The 15752-nt window shown below is 39.4% G+C and overlaps 1 protein-coding gene across 2 annotated transcripts; it reads left to right on the top strand.

Moving 5' to 3' along the window:
- The first annotated feature begins 1583 nt into the window (after window positions 1–1583).
- ccnj (cyclin J) lies at window positions 1584–6664 on the top strand. Of its 2 annotated transcripts, none has more exons than XM_085428816.1 (6): window positions 1584–1739; window positions 1979–2068; window positions 2417–2627; window positions 2720–3019; window positions 5232–5391; window positions 5680–6664. In XM_085428816.1, the coding sequence occupies exons 2-6, from the start codon at window positions 2000–2002 to the stop codon at window positions 6002–6004; spliced, it is 1065 nt and encodes a 354-aa protein (XP_085284942.1). In that variant the 5' UTR covers window positions 1584–1739; window positions 1979–1999; the 3' UTR covers window positions 6005–6664. The 2 variants fall into 2 exon arrangements, with proteins under 2 accessions (XP_085284942.1, XP_085284944.1); XM_085428818.1 differs by lacking the exon at window positions 1584–1739 and adding an exon at window positions 1763–1868.
- The last annotated feature ends 9088 nt before the right edge of the window (window positions 6665–15752 follow it).

The raw sequence follows: 15752 nt of genomic DNA, 5'->3' as shown, positions 1-15752 counted from the left end.
GGAACAAACCAGTATCATCTAGCCTAGAAACCAACAACCTGGTTAGAAGGAATGGTTACAGTGACTCAGCACTACTGTGAGACAGCAAGACAAACAAGACAGATATGAGTTTCTCTAAAACTAATATAATATAATATAATATAATATAATAATTGAGAACAGAAAAAGTAAACCCATGTCAAACATTTATGAGAACACGAATAAGAAAAAGGTTAGTGACAAGAAGTGGGTGGGTTCTCAAACAACTTGTGAGCAACTGAAGCTGCTGTAAATGACACAGGATACTACTGATGGACTTATGACCTGACAGTAAACAGTGGTGATGCTAGAATCTGTAGGGGTCCTAGGCAAAAATTGACTTTATTCAAGTGTCTCTCCCTACTGTTCAGGCTAGACTAGCAGCATTAATTATTTCACATTATATTTAACCATCATTATGTTCATTATCTCCACTCACAACTGTCTTGCCGGTTTTCTCCACCTTCCCTTTTTTCTTCATTGTTTAACTACTCTTCATTTGTGAAGTGTCTTCTGCTGTTGTTGTTAGGGTAGTTTAACTTCTTCCCCTCTTTTATACCAGTACTTAAGTAGAGTTTTTGTGCCAAGACCTATCGTTCAGGAGAATACTGCAGAGTGCTCATGCTCCAGCACTGATATAAATGGTAAAGAGTTGTGGCGACGTCACTGCTTGTGCACAACACGACCAATGTGCTGAGTATAATTGCAAACTTTCAGTGTCACCATGCTGTAGGGTAAACCAGACCCCGCTGGTATGGCCCACCAAGAAGTTACCTCTCTTGCCTTGTGACCAGCTTGCAGTGGGAGTCAGTGGAGTCACATCAGGCCCCCCTAAAGAGGTCAAGTCTCTTTGACTGTCTCTGCAATTTTGTTTTTGTTTGCTTTTAATTCAAGGGCACTGGTTGCCACTGCTGTAGGTTAAAGTTTGTCAGCACTTGGGGGACCTCTTCTGGTGTTGGGCCCCAAGCACCTGCCTTTTTTGGCTGTTGGCAAGCTGGACCAGCTGTCAGCTTCAAAGCAATGCATGATGAGCTAATCACTTCCCATGCATCTTTATTGTTTATCTGAAAATGTGGGCAGTACAAAAAATGAAACTGCTAGAAAACTGTTCTTTTACCAGCTTTCTGTGTTTGGCCCGTTTTAACATTTTACAATTCAATATAGATAGCCTATAGGAACTGCAATATTGGGATGTGGGCACAAATTAGATGTTGCCATTCCCATTCATTGATCATTGGCTGCAATAGGAAAGCAGCTAAGCTGACTTTGCAGTGATTGGATGTTGACAGTTGTTGCTTATCTGTAATTGGTTGCAACCTGTGCAGTACTTGTAAAGACAATGGAATGATGCTTTCAAGTGATAATCAAAAACAAAATCTAACAGGTAAACTGTGTTAAACAGCTAGATGTTGCACCAAAATGTTTTACAATGCACATCTTTCAATTGAAAACATCTGTTGCACTTTATCGGCTACTAGGTTGGTTGTAGTGTAGTGGTTGTAATATTTCACCTCCAGTTTTCCCGGCTGTCTTTCGGTTGGTTGTTCACGAGGGGTCGCAACTTTTCGAACAGCACTTGAACGCACCAGTAGTGTTTGGACTCGTGTTGCCGACTCTCAGCAGCTACAACAATGAGTGCGAGCAGAGCTTGTTTGGCTAGTTTGAATTGAAGTTTTCTTCAGTGAAACTGCCCGTAATATTTCACTACATGTGCTCTCTGGGTGAGTCTCCGCTTCGGGTTAGACAGGAGTCGCGTTTCTTTTCACATTCTCACCTCAGAAAAAGAAGAGAAAGATGATTGACTTCACTGTTCCCACTTCTGATCCGCTATCGTGAAAAGTGACATGGCTGTGTGTTTGGAGATTTAGTGTCATTGTGCGGCTTTTTTTTTTTTTCCTGTGCTCTTTCTGAGACACGTTTTAGTTGATTAACTGCCATTCCAATGTTTTGTCTTTGCCAGGTTTCCAAAGCACTGTATTAAATGGAGCTGGAGGACCAATGGTGGAAAGGACAACTTGCTGCAGATATATACCAGGCGCTGCGATACAAAGTGAGTCACACCGGGTCATTTATGTGGTGGCTGCTAAAAATGATGCAAAAACTATGAGAAAGGTTACCTGTAGTGTCATCCTTCACATTCATCAGTAACTTCTTCTGTCGTGCTGTTTTACATTTTGATGTTGAAATAGCAGTGCAAAACTGTAAATAGTGAAATCTGAGTTACTCTTGAAAACGATATTGATTCCTTATTTTAATAGGCATGAACTTGTCTTTGCTCGCTTTAAATTGCTTGCTGCTTGAGTAATCTCATAGGACTACAGCAGAATAAACCTAAAGTCTAGTTCAGTTACAATGAAAGATGTGTCTTTTTGAAATCTCAAAACACGTTGTCCCATAGGAGCTCAAGTTACCTTCCTTCAAAGGTCAGTCCCCTCAGCTCAATTTGAGGCGATACTTCGCAGACCTCATAGCCATTGTCAGCAACCGCTTCAGGCTCTGTCCTACGGCCAGGCACCTGGCCGTCTACCTGCTGGACCTCTTCATGGACCGCTATGACGTCACGGTGCAGCAGCTTCACATGGTCTCGCTCTCGTGTCTTCTTCTGGCCAGTAAGTGTGCAGCTGACTTCACTTTTCAACACATCTAACTAGTAAGTGTCCACACTGGTGTGACAGATTGGGTGATTGTTCTTTGCTTACAGGTAAGTTTGAGGAAAGGGAGGACCGGGTGCCAAAGCTGGAAACACTAAACAACCTGGGTTGCATGAGCTCCATGAACCTGGTCCTGACCAAGCAGGGTTTACTGCATATGGAGCTGCTCCTGTTGGAAACTTTCCAGTGGAACCTGTACCTCCCTACGTCGGCCCATTTTACAGACTACTACCTCTCTATTGCGGTCCATGAGGGTGATCTGCATGATGGCTGGCCTATGACATGCCTGGAAAAGACTAAACTATACATGGCCAAATATGTGGATTACTTTCTTGAGGTTTCCTTGCAAGGTACCATGCATTTTGGATGTATTTGTGCAGTGCAGTCTTGCTTATCAGTATTATCAGTTTCTAGTGGAGCTGATAACGTTGATTTTCCAGTTATCAGAAGCTCCTCAGAGCCTATCCAGATAGCAAACAGTAGTTGAAACAGTTAAATCACTATTCGTCTGTCAACCTACATTAAATTGAATCAACGTTGATTATCAGTTTTGCACCGTCTGTTAATACTCAAACAGCACTGATCATCATTGCTGATGATCAGTGGGACGTCACTGGTATTTCAACTGATATTAAAGAACAAATTACTAATAATATTTTTGAAATATTGTATTGCAGAGGATGTTAGATTAAATATCTAACCTTAAACATTAGGGTTTAACATGTAAATACCAATGTATAACTTTACATCGTTTTAAAGCAAGAGTTTATTCTTCTTCTTTTTTTAGTGGAAGTTTAGTTTAAAGTCCTTTTTGGTGAATTCACTCCTACATTGTTTCATATGTAGGATTATATGGCTTCAGAACTGCCACAAATCTTTATGGCGCTTTCAACATGGTGCTGAAAACAATCCTCCGAGATTTTGGTTGTTGATATGTTGATATGATAGCATCACAGTGTTACTCCATGGTGCAAATCTCCTGTTCCACCACATTCCTAAGGTGTTCTAATTCACTTAGATCTGGTGACTGTGGAGGTCGTATAAGTACCATAAATTCACTGTCGTGTCCAAGAAACCAGTTTGTTACGTGCTTTTGTTCCAGCTGGGAGCAGCCATAAAGGCATGGGTACAGTCAGCAACTGTACTCAGGTAGGCAAAACAATGCTAAATTAGTAATAAGGGCACCAAATTGCACCAAGAACATATCTGCAACACCATTAAATCACCACCGCAACAACAACTGAGTGTCATTAAACCAAGGGAATGTTTTCTCAGTCTTCGCCTTGGTTTCCTGTTCTCAGTTAGCAGGAGTGGCACCCGGTGGGGTCTTCTGCTGCTGTAGTCCATCTGTTTCCAGTTTCAATGTGTTCTGCATTCAGATGCTCTTCTGCATGCCTTCGTTGTATCAAGTGGTTATTTGAGTTACTGGTGCCTCTTAGAGATGGTCACATGTGAAAATCCCAGTACATCAGCATTTTCCAAAATATTCAGTGCAGTGTGTCTGGAACCAATTCCAACAATTACGCCACATCCCAAGCCACAACAGCTCAAAAACATTTACCACTGTTTACCACACCCCAACTCAGCACCTACACTGGACAAATGTGCAGTACTCCTAGCAGGCTTGGGCAAAAACACTTTGAGGTTTTATCAATATTTTAGCATGAATCAAACATTTTTATAGCACTAAAATCTCAAACTTAAAGTTAACATTTTTTTTTAATGTTGTCTTGTAACATTGAGGGAAAGTTAAATTAAATTATTTATCACAGGTTTGCTTTCTCATTTCTTTCCATATTACCTTTTTAAAAAAATTCCACTAACTGCTTTTTTTAAATAAAACATTTATACCTACACATTCAGAATAATAAGGAAATGTAAGTGGAAAATAACAGTGTCCACCCACAAAAGTTGATCTTTGAGTTTGCTTGGCCAGTTTTTTAAAGAGAAGATGTACTTTAATTGTCATTCATGACTAGTGAGAAAATAACTGTTCTTTGTGTTTATCCTTCTAAAATTAATTGAATCCTAAAATAATACAGTATAACAGCTGCAGTAATGGCAGTCTAAATTCTACTTTCTAAGGCTATCTAGCATTATCAACAATTTAGCTAGTTTTATCTTATCTATCATAATTAGATTCTACATGCTAATTTAGATGATTTGAATAAGAAATTTACTTTATAGCATGTTGGTTCTATGTATATTTAAAATTTTCAGTCTGGCATTTTAAGTTATAAATGGGTTACTGAGAAAATACATTCAGTCCTAGCAATAGCTAAAGCTAGCAAATGCTGGCTATCGCAGTATTTAGCTTAGCACAGATATTTTAGGTCTTTATCTGTTTGTCTTTTGAAATGTCTGTGAAAGTAGCATCGATGCCCGATGGTTTAGCAAACTAGTGTAGTTCCTGTTAAGCCATAATGCAGCTACTGTAGCAGATCTCAGTTTTTAAATTCATTTTGGACATAATGTCTGTTTTCATGAAGAAAAAAATGTAAAAATGAGGATTGGGGTTTTTGGGGTGTTAAATCTGGGGTGCTTTTTTTTTTTTCTCCTCAGATCATGTCTTTTTGTGTTTTGCACCTTCACTGGTGGCTGCTGCGTGTGTGGCCGCCTCACGCCTGATCCTTCACCTGTCACCTACATGGCCACCGCGACTGCAGCGCCTCACAGGCTACGCATGGGAGAACCTAATCCCGTGTACAGAGAAACTACTCATGTGCGTATCTAACAATAACCTTGCACAAAGTTGACTTGTATATGTGCTGAATATGAAAGTGAACGCTCAACACGGTTGATTAAAATGACTTGGGACAGTTAGGTGCTGCGTTTCAGGTTTGAGTGTTTTGACACTGATGCCTCACAATGGCACAGCAGAACAAAAGAAGCCAAAGCACAACAGAAGCACACACCTTACACATACAAGAGATTTACATCAGCACTCGGTGTGCAGCATTGACTCTTTTTGCTAATCAACAGTGCAACTCTTTGCCCCTTCTTTCCACAGTGCACATGACAGTGACGTCAAAGAGGCCAACAAGCAAAAGTGTCAGCAGCCCAACCAGCAGCAGCAGCAGGGTCAGACAGCTTACCACACCTCAGCTCAGTACCTCAACCGAACAAATGCGCAGTACCCCCAGCAAGCTCCACAGCCAGTCACAGCCCCTAACCACCTGCCTGCCTCCTACCTCAGCCACTCCACTGCCAACGGCCCCCAGAGCATCAACACCCAAACCATCTCCACGTCGCTGGACCCAAAGTCTAACATTCCCAACAGGGCATTCCAAGTCAGCATGCACTATACTTGCGCTGCTCCGTGCTTTGACAGATGATGGATTTCCAAGGTTTAGTCATTTTGGAAGAGGTAGAGTTAAGATACTGCCATCGATTTCACCGGATCAGAACAAGACGAAGAGGGAGGAAAAAAGAAAAGAAAAAAATCTTGTTTTTAATTTGAAGAGTCTTGATGAGATTGGTGCAGCACTTTGAATCACAGTACACAATGTGCAATATGCCAAGTCTGCTGTAGTTTTCTTATTTGTTTTTCAAGATGGTTCAGGTAAGAATGTAGTTGTGAATTGCCTCTTGGCACAGTTTGCACCCTGTATCCACTGTCACTGTTACTGCGTTACAGACCAAAAGTCTCGTATTCAGTTAAGCCAAAGTATTTCAGAAATACTATATGTACAGTTACTTTGTGCCTTTAGCCATTGTGACTATTAGTATAAGTTAAAACTGCAGTAACAAAAGGGGATTGACATTGTTTTGTAGTTGACGTGAGAGTTAATGTTTCTGTAGCTTTGTGGGTTTTTTCCACAAAAACTATTTTTGTTTGTTTGGATGAATGTCATTTGTAAGACAAGGAAATAATATACCCCCTAGATGTCACAACGTACAGTATTAGCAGAGTAAATGTTCTCATGTGGATGGAGGACAGAGTGCATTCTACAATGACTGTTTTAAATAAAATATAAACCTGTGTTAAACTGTGATTCTAGTCCAGTGGATTTGTTGCAATATGTATCATTAAGTATAACTGCTGCTTGCATGACTGCAACTTACCATCACTTCTGATTCTCTGATTTAACGTTCAACATGTGGTGTAGTAATCATCTAGGAAAAACTCATTTCTGACTTTGCTACAAAAATATGACCAGCTTTATTCTTCAACACATTCTGAGTTCTCCTCGTGATTTCTTTTGGAATAGTTCTCCACACTTCTGGAAGGAGCTCTTCTTTGGGTGTTGGCTTTTATTCTGTTCTTTGTCTGCTATAATAATCTGGGCTCTAAGGAGGCCCATCAATGGTTGATGGTGTTGCATTGCTTTTATTGTATTGGCACTGTTTGGGGATCATTGTTGTACTAAAAATTGAAGCGGTTGGCAATCAGATGATTTCCAGATGGTACTGAAATAGATTATAATCTGATGGTACTTTTCTCCCCAACAGACTGGTTCAAATGCAGTCTGAAACCATGACACAGCTGCCACTATGTTTTACGGCTGTAGACACTCACTATTGTATCTCTCCTGACATCTTCTGTATGTATGACCCTAATTTGATTGGAAAATTTCAAATCTAGATTGATCACTCCATAAGTCTGTTTTGTATTTACACTGGTTCTCAGCGCAGTTCTTGTGTAATTTTGTATACCTTGGCATTTCTTAAGAAGAGAAACATGGTGACGGTTCTCCTGATGAAGCTTCTGATGAGGTTTCAGTGAGCAGTGGATGGATGAACAGAAGGTCCTGTGTCAGGTCCTGTAATAGCTCTTTGAGAATCATCTTGTTCCTGCAAAAATTCTATTTATGTCTATCAGACTGTGGTGTCTTTGGCATTTTCCAAAGATTCAACTAAAGAGATTGGAACAAATTTGTAACAGGTTTCAAGTAACAAAGTGCCTAAAATTATTTAAAACGGATTCTCTGCTAAGATGTCCGTAACAACAGAGGTTAATGAATAATTTATAGGTCATTGTCAAGTGGCTTTATCTTAATTGTACTGATTGTCCCTAGCAGCTGACTGCTCCATGCTAAATTTTAGTCATTCAGTCAGAAGAAATTTTTAACTTACACATAACCAATAGATTTAATAAGTGAAGCAGAATACAACCAAATAAATGTGTTAAAGTTAAAAATCAGTCTGACACCAAAACAATTGAAATTACTTAAGATGAGCAAAAACAGAGTTTAAAAATGGCTCGCTTAATGTAGTAAAAAGAGAATATTAAGTGACACTTTTGGCTCAGTATGAGAGCGCATACTGATGAAATGTCTGAGTGGGTGTTACATGTTGTGTAGGATCAAAATAATCAATTAACAAGACAAGTGTGTTGCGATCCAATACAGAAATTTTCCATGTTTTAATTTTGCAAAATCAGAGTCAGATCTATAACATCCCTGGTACATGTGTGCCTTCCCTACTCCGTTGTCATTTGTTTAACATTTGTTTGTTTGACACAGCATCCTGGTGGCAGCTAAAAGGAAAAGACAAGCTGTGAATGAGAGCATTTGTTTTATGTCTACATCTGTTATGCTTACATTGTGTTTCACACCTTTTACAATATGTTGGATATGTACATTAAGGACATTTTTTGAAAAGACAACCCACAGTCTGCAGAGGGCAGTGTGTGCCACATTTCTTATGCTGCTTTTCTCTTCAGCTTTACATCTATTGTGTATTCTCTCTTGTGAGCTATAAAATCATCTTTATCAGACAGTTGACCGAGTAATATCCTAAACACGTCAGCCAGCTATTCAACTGAGTGTGCGTTAGACTGCCTCTAAAATTATACAATTATGTGGTTAAAATGCAACTACAGTTGTTAAGCTCTAGACTTAAGATGTAAAACCACTCTCTTGTTGCTTAGATAAACTCTAAACCAATTTGGTTTCCTTCCACTTCCACGTTTTTATTTATTAACTCCCGGGTCTTTAAAGAAAACCCTAATTTCAGCAAGTTCCTGTTATAAAACAATGTGGTCAAGCCTGACTGAAACAACGCTTCCAAATAAACCTCTGAAGCATGTCTTCCTGCCTGTCGTGATGTGGCAAACCTACAAAAATAGAATTTCCGATCTAGGCTGTGGGCTGCAGAAAGCTTCCTGTGGAGGAGGACATAAAGTGACGTAGTCTTCTTGCTTTGTATATGTTGCTTCCTCTACTAATCTGTGCATGTAAGTTCACCAGAAGTTCACAACTCTGTTTTATCTTACTCAGATTATATCCTCCCATATTTTGGCATAAAAGCTGCAACTAACTCACACACCTTTTTTCTTTTATGTGTTTGGTGCGTGGCCTTGTCATTTCAAGAAAGGGCAGTAAAGGTTAGTTAAATGACCTATTGTACTTTTCTGTAGTAAAATTTCAAAGCAGCAGTAGACATATCACCACTAATGAATTAACCAGACTAACAGGTACATGGTTTGTTTACATAAAGTCTGACATTGCCTGGTATTCTCCCAAATCTTCTTTAAATCAGAAATTCTGGGATTGGAAGTTGCACATTGTGAAAGCAAATCTATCAACACTTTTGAAGTCTGAGATTTTGAGTTGAGCCTAAAAAAAAGTCAGCAACCTCACTAGCAGGCATTAAACCAAAGACTCTTCCACTGGGCTTTGTTTATTTGTTCGGTCAGTCTGTCATTTTTGTCATTTTTTGTTTTTGTTTTTTAGGAACATATGTCATGGAAAAACAGAATAGAAATAGAAACAAGTTAAACAGTAAATGCAAAAAAAAGTATTTGTCTGCCTTCACAGTGATTATATGCTCTAATTCATTCGAAAGGTGTTCCATTGACTTGAGGTCTGGACTCTGTGCAGGCCAGTCACGTTCTTCCACACCAAACCATCTCATCCATATCTTTATGGACTTTGCTTTATGGACTGGTGTGCAGTCATGTTGGAACAGGAAGAGGGTCATCCTCAAACTGTTCCCATATAGTTGGGAGCATGAAATTGCTAACAAATCCAGACTCGTTCATTGGATTACCAGTGGGGTAGCCTGTTCCATCACTCCAGAGAACATGTGTCCACTGCCCTAGAGTCCAGTGGTGGCATGCTTTACACCACTGCACCCAAAGTTTGCATTGCTCTTGGTGATGTAAGGCTTAGATGCATGCTGCTTGACCAGTGAAGCCCATGAAGTTCTCTACGCACTGTTTTTGAGCTCATCTGAAGCTTACATGAAGCTTGGAGGTCTGTAGCGACTGACTCTGCAGCAAGTTAGCGACATCTGCACACTCTGCTCCTGGGCATCTGTTGACCCTGCTCTGAGATTTTACATTGTCCACCACTTCATGGCTGACTTGCTGTCTTTCCCAATCACTTCACTTTGTTATAACACCACTAACAGTTGACTGTGGAATATTTAGTAGTGAGGAACTTTCACGAGTGGACTTGTTGTACATCCACACAGGAATTCACTAAGCAGCTGAGAGTGACCCATTCTTTCACAAATACTCGCAGAAGCAGTCTGCATCACTAGGTGCTTGATTTCATACATCTGTGAACATAGAAGTGATTGAAACACCAGGATTCAATAATTTGGATAGTGAAGAAATAATGTGCATAAAAAGAGTCTTTTACAGCAGAGTTTTATCTGCATAAGAAGGGCTTCATCCTTCTACATGTTATACTACTGCCTACTGCATGTTGCATATACTTACCGGCCACTTTATTAGGTACATTTTGCTACCAGGTTGGACTCTCTTTTGCTTTCAGAACTGCCTTAATTTTACATAGATTCATAGATTGATCCAACTACATGATGGAATCATTCCTCAGGGATTTTGATGCGTATTGATATAACACTATCACACAGATTTCTCAGCTGCATATGCATGATGCAAATCTCCCTCTCTACTGGATTGCAACAGGGTGTCTATGGAGCAACCAGCAGCTTGTTGGCCCGGTAGATCCATGTTTTTATTTCTTTTTATGTCAAATCTGACCCAACCATCTAAATGTTGCACCACAAATTGAAACCTGAAAACAACATTTTCTCCAGTCTTGTACAATCTTGGTTAGCCCATGTGTAGTCTCAGTTTCCTGTTCTTAGCTGAAAAGATTAGCACCCAGTGTGGTTTTCTGCTGCTGTAGCGCATCTGCTACAAAGTTCATGTTGTGCATTCAAAGATGCTTTTCAACATATCCTGATTTTAACAAGTGAGAATTCGAGTTACTATTGCGTTCCTGTCAGCTTGAAGCAGTCTGGCCATTCCTAAGATCTAGTATCAAAGAGCCAGAGACCCCAGAGAGCTGCAGGTCACTTGATATTTTCTCTTTTCAGATCTTTCTCTGTAAACCCTGAGATGGCTTCAACAACTATGCCACATTTAAAGTCGTGTAAATTACCATTTGAATTTAACCAGGTTGTCTCAACCACATCCACATGACTAATTCTAATTAGATATTTGTATTAACAAGCAGCTAAACAGGTGTACCTGATGAAGCAGCCAGTGAGTGTATGACATGTGTAATATACTGCAATCTGATAAAGTAAGTGGCTACGTCCTTAACTACACTACAAGGATAATAAGAGTGTATTATAAACAGAAACACCACTGTGATTTCACAACCCCATGCTGCAAAAGCCTCCTGTCCAAGTTCCAAGTTCAACTTTATTGTCACTTCAACCATATACAGTTTAAAAATACACAGTGAGGCGAAACAACGTTCCTCCAGGAACCAAGGTGCTACAAGACAAGTTAGTGCAAAAAAAATAATAATATATAATATATCTAGTAATAATATTGTGCAAAAGAGCATTTACAGGTTGGTGTGTGCGATGGTTTGGTGGTGTAGGTCAGTGTGTTTGCGCTTTGTGTTGGTTAGTCAGTCCAGTCTCAATGTTTTGAGGTATTTGAGTTAAGCTGAGTGATAATGTTAGTGTATGTGTGTGTGTGTGCGTGTTTATCAGTCAGTCCCTTTTTGCTGAGGAGACGGATGGCTTGTGGAAAAAAGCTGTTGCACAGTCTGGATGTGCGTGCCCGAATGCTTCGGTACCTTTTTCCAGATGGCAGGAGTGTAAAGAGTGTGTGAGAGGGGTGTGTCCGATCAGCCACAATGCTGGTGGCTTTGCGAATGCAGCGTGTGGTGTAGATGTCCTCAATAGAGGGTAGAGAGACCCCGATGATCTTCTCTGCTGTTCCCACTATCCGCTGTAGGGTCTTGCGGTCTGATATGGCACAGCTCCCAAACCAGACAGTGATGCAGCCGCTCAGGATGCTCTCAATAGTTCCTCTATAGAAGGTGGTCAGGATCGGTGGTGGAAGCCGGGCCTTTCTCAGTCTTCTCAGAAAGAAGAGACGCTGTTGGGCTTTCTTGTGCAGGGAGCTCCTTGACTGGATTTCAGAAAGAATCACAAGGAAACATATTTTATAGTAATCCAACAGGAAAGCAGCCCCCACAGTTTCAGTACAGAGAGTTCAGGACAAACATTTTTCAGATGGGTGTTGTTCATGTGTGATAACACACACACCTGATTTTGCTGGGTGCCGCACAACAGCACAGAATAACTCTTTCAGAATGGAGGTGAGACTAATGTCTAACTGGTTTTGACCAAAACAGTAGAAGTCTGTGGTTAGAAAATTGGTTAGCAAACAGGAAGAAGTTAGAAAAATAGACAAACCAAAATAAAGAGCAAGCTCCTCTCAGAATCAAGTCATTCTTTAGCTGTGAAGTTGTATCTGCTCCCTCAGGGTAGGCAGACAAAGGTTCTTGTTTCTCCACGTCTCTGTTCACAAGACAGCAGTAAAGGGAGATGAGTGTGAGGACTGCTTACTCCCAGGCGCACGTTGCAACACATTGCTGTGATTCATGTTGTTTGGCTGAAAACTGAGTTTTAAATTTGGAAAGACAATCGCAACGACTAAAGGAGTTTAACAAGAAAGATTTGTCATTTAAACTGAAATGAGCCCAAATGCGTTCACACAGCACAAACAAATCCTAGTCCTAGCTGCCGTACATTTAGTTGTAAAGCATTTTTGAGAAAACCAGAGGGAGAAGAAGCTAGTAGATTTTAATTTACTTGTCAAGTCACATAGTTATCAGTATGTAACTGGCCTTAAATCAGGTTACATTTCAGGTAATGTGATTAATTATCTGACTGTAATCAACAGAGAAGAAAACAGTCAAGTGTCACCAATGAAACAACAAGTAAAAAAGTTTTTTCTAAAGATATTTTCATAATGTTTTCAAGGATTTTATTTTTGTCTTCAGTTTGACTTTTCTCTTTCATAGCAACTTCTTTCAAAAGTGTTGCCACCTCCTCATCGTTTTTATTTCAAGCCAGTTGTATTTCTGAAGGTCACACTTTATTTCGCCGTGCCATGTTTCATGAGTTTTCTTGTCACCAACCTCTCACCTTTCTAGCTGTTCAAAAGTCTCCTGTATATGACTGTTTACAGCCTGTGTATTTAGTATTTTTTTTTTTAGTATTTATTTATTTATTGTCATTGTCAAGAACAATGAAATTGCGTTTGGGGCTTCCATACAACCCAAAAAAAAAAGAAGAAAATAATAAATACCCCTTAAAACCCAAGTGTACATATTTAACCCAGTGTGACTCCAATGCAATAAGACAATCCTTAGCAATAATGTTCGTAGAAATTCAGACAAAGACCTGAGAAACATGACAAAATACAACAATGCAACCCATTCAATATTATTGTACTGTGAGATATGATATCAGATATGATAGTTATCTATTTAAGAAAGGGGGGGGGGGGGGGGGGGGGGCAGGAGGGGGAAGAGAATAAAGATATGATGCACCAATGCAGACCAGTTCATTGCTATTAAGAAGTTGGATATGGTTATTGTCCGTGAGAGGGGGGCAGAGAGTTCAGGAGCCTCACAGCCTGTGGATACAGGCTGTTGGCCAGTCTGGATGTTCTGGCCTGTATAGACCTGTACCTTCTCCCTGAGGGCAGCAGATGGAAAAGGTGTGCTTTAAACAATCAAACCACCGGGGCCAAATTTAGCCAGTTCCTGCAAACTTCAGCAACAATGATGCCAGGGGAGTCCAGCTGCTGCTTTAACTACACAAAGACACAGAAAATAACATGTCTTTTGATTTACTTAGCTTAACAACATAGAGCACCTGTCACAGTTGACTGTTTGTGAGAATCGTTATTCACCTTAGACTCTATATAACATTTTTATGTAGCTGCTATGACATTGTCAACTGGTTTTGGACTTTTATTGAAACCATAAAATGTGTTTTTTATCACCTGAAGCTATGATGATGCTAGAAACCTTGGTTAACAACATAAATCCAGATGCTGTACTAGTGCAACAGGCCAACTGTATCAACTGCACACAGTCTAATAGAATAACTAATACCAGAAACTAAAAGTGATGTCAGATAGAGCATTTGAAATGGCTATTAGAGGATTAGAAGAACTTATTGGCACTTCAGCATCAGCTTCATTTGTAGTCCTTGAGGTTATCACTTGACTTCACAGTCAAAGAATGACTCATGGTTGCAACATGAAACATGAGACTGTCAGCAGCTGGTTAATTAAGTGCTATCTTGGCTTGAGGCATTCCTCAGAAAGATACAGTACTGTGAAGATTTAAAGGACCAATAGGGAGTAGCTTACACTGCTGAGAATGGATCTTATCGGTGCACTTTTAGGTCCACCCACATCTGAATGGTATAGTGTGAAAGTGACTCCTTGTCTCCATGCGCTAGCCAAAAGCAAAACTCAAACAAGCAAAGTGGATACTGGCAAGAAGGCATTAAAGAGATCCTGAACTGTCATTCAGTATCCCTGTACCAGGCATTTTGTATCAAAAATGTCAGTAGTTTTATCTCAAAATGTTTGTGTTAGTCCATTATTTTTATAAAAAGTAATGTAAAAGTAAAGTAATAACTGTTAATTATTTCTGTCAGTGTCTGAGCGGCACAGACATGCCTGGTTAAGTTATTTCATTTTGCTTATTGTCTTTAATTATACTACTTCATATTGTGATAATAAATACATATGTGTATTGTTTATTTTCCCCGCAAGCTACATAGTCAGGCTAAAGAGAAACTTGTTCAGTTTTAAAGACAACTAAAATTCATCTGTAAACCTTGGTTGTGACGTTTACATGGAATGTCATAATGTTGGTATGGCCAGTAAAAATGACCATTATTACTGGTCAATAATTCACAGTCCCAATTGTAATACACATTGTACCCTACTGGATTCACATCCAGGCTGTCAGTTACCCACAGGGTCATTATTTAACCTCAAACTGCTGCCTCCATTGTAATTAATTTATATTATTCTGTATATAACACAGTAATGATTGCCAACATCCACAAAACATTTTGAAATTGAAGTTTAACCTAAGGTTTAGCAGTACTTGCTGTAGGGTCTGTGCAGGCCTGATGATCGTCCAAAAAGTCTTCGACTTTACTTGAATGAATTGTTGTTTGTTTAGCTGTTTCTCTGTGATATTTAAGGACTTTATTTCTAATTCTTCATATTGCATTTAGTGGCAACTCAAACAAAATTCTGTGGCGGTCAGAAAATTTGATGATCTTTAAGCTACATGAGTGATATGGGTTGAGTATGACTTTTGCAACAAACGGCAAATATAACACCAAATTCGTGGGAGGATGATAAGATGAATATAATACATACTAAAATCAAACGATTTGGGATATATAATAAATCTTAAAAAAAAAAAAAGATGTTAATAATCTCTGTGATGATCATGCAAACTTCTGTTCAGATAGGCCAAACTGTTAAGGAGGAGATGTGGTGCATATATACATATATTCTATGATTGATCAATATATTTATAATCGATCTTTAAGATATTGCTTCAAAAAAATGCCAATAACCCCGAGGGGTTTCAAGATGGTTGTCAAGTGACAAGGTGCTAACATTAGCATGCTAACATTAGCTTTCTAATTGTTGATGAGATGCAGCGTGCTAAATTAGTTCTATGACACAGTAAAAAAGTTTTTTAGTTGGGTAAAATAATTCTGTTAGAGTTTTAAAGCTCAGTGTGAGACAGAGTGTTAAGCCTTCAAATGGCTCTGCTGTTTCTATAATCCAGTGTCACCTAGCTAGCTAAGCATTAC

Source organism: Rhamphochromis longiceps, linkage group LG13, assembly GCF_057381845.1.
Source record: "Rhamphochromis longiceps isolate RC_006_pf linkage group LG13, R_longiceps_female_GT1.1, whole genome shotgun sequence".
NCBI classification, from domain to species: domain Eukaryota; kingdom Metazoa; phylum Chordata; class Actinopteri; order Cichliformes; family Cichlidae; genus Rhamphochromis; species Rhamphochromis longiceps.
This window is presented reverse-complemented; position numbering and strand designations above follow the sequence as displayed.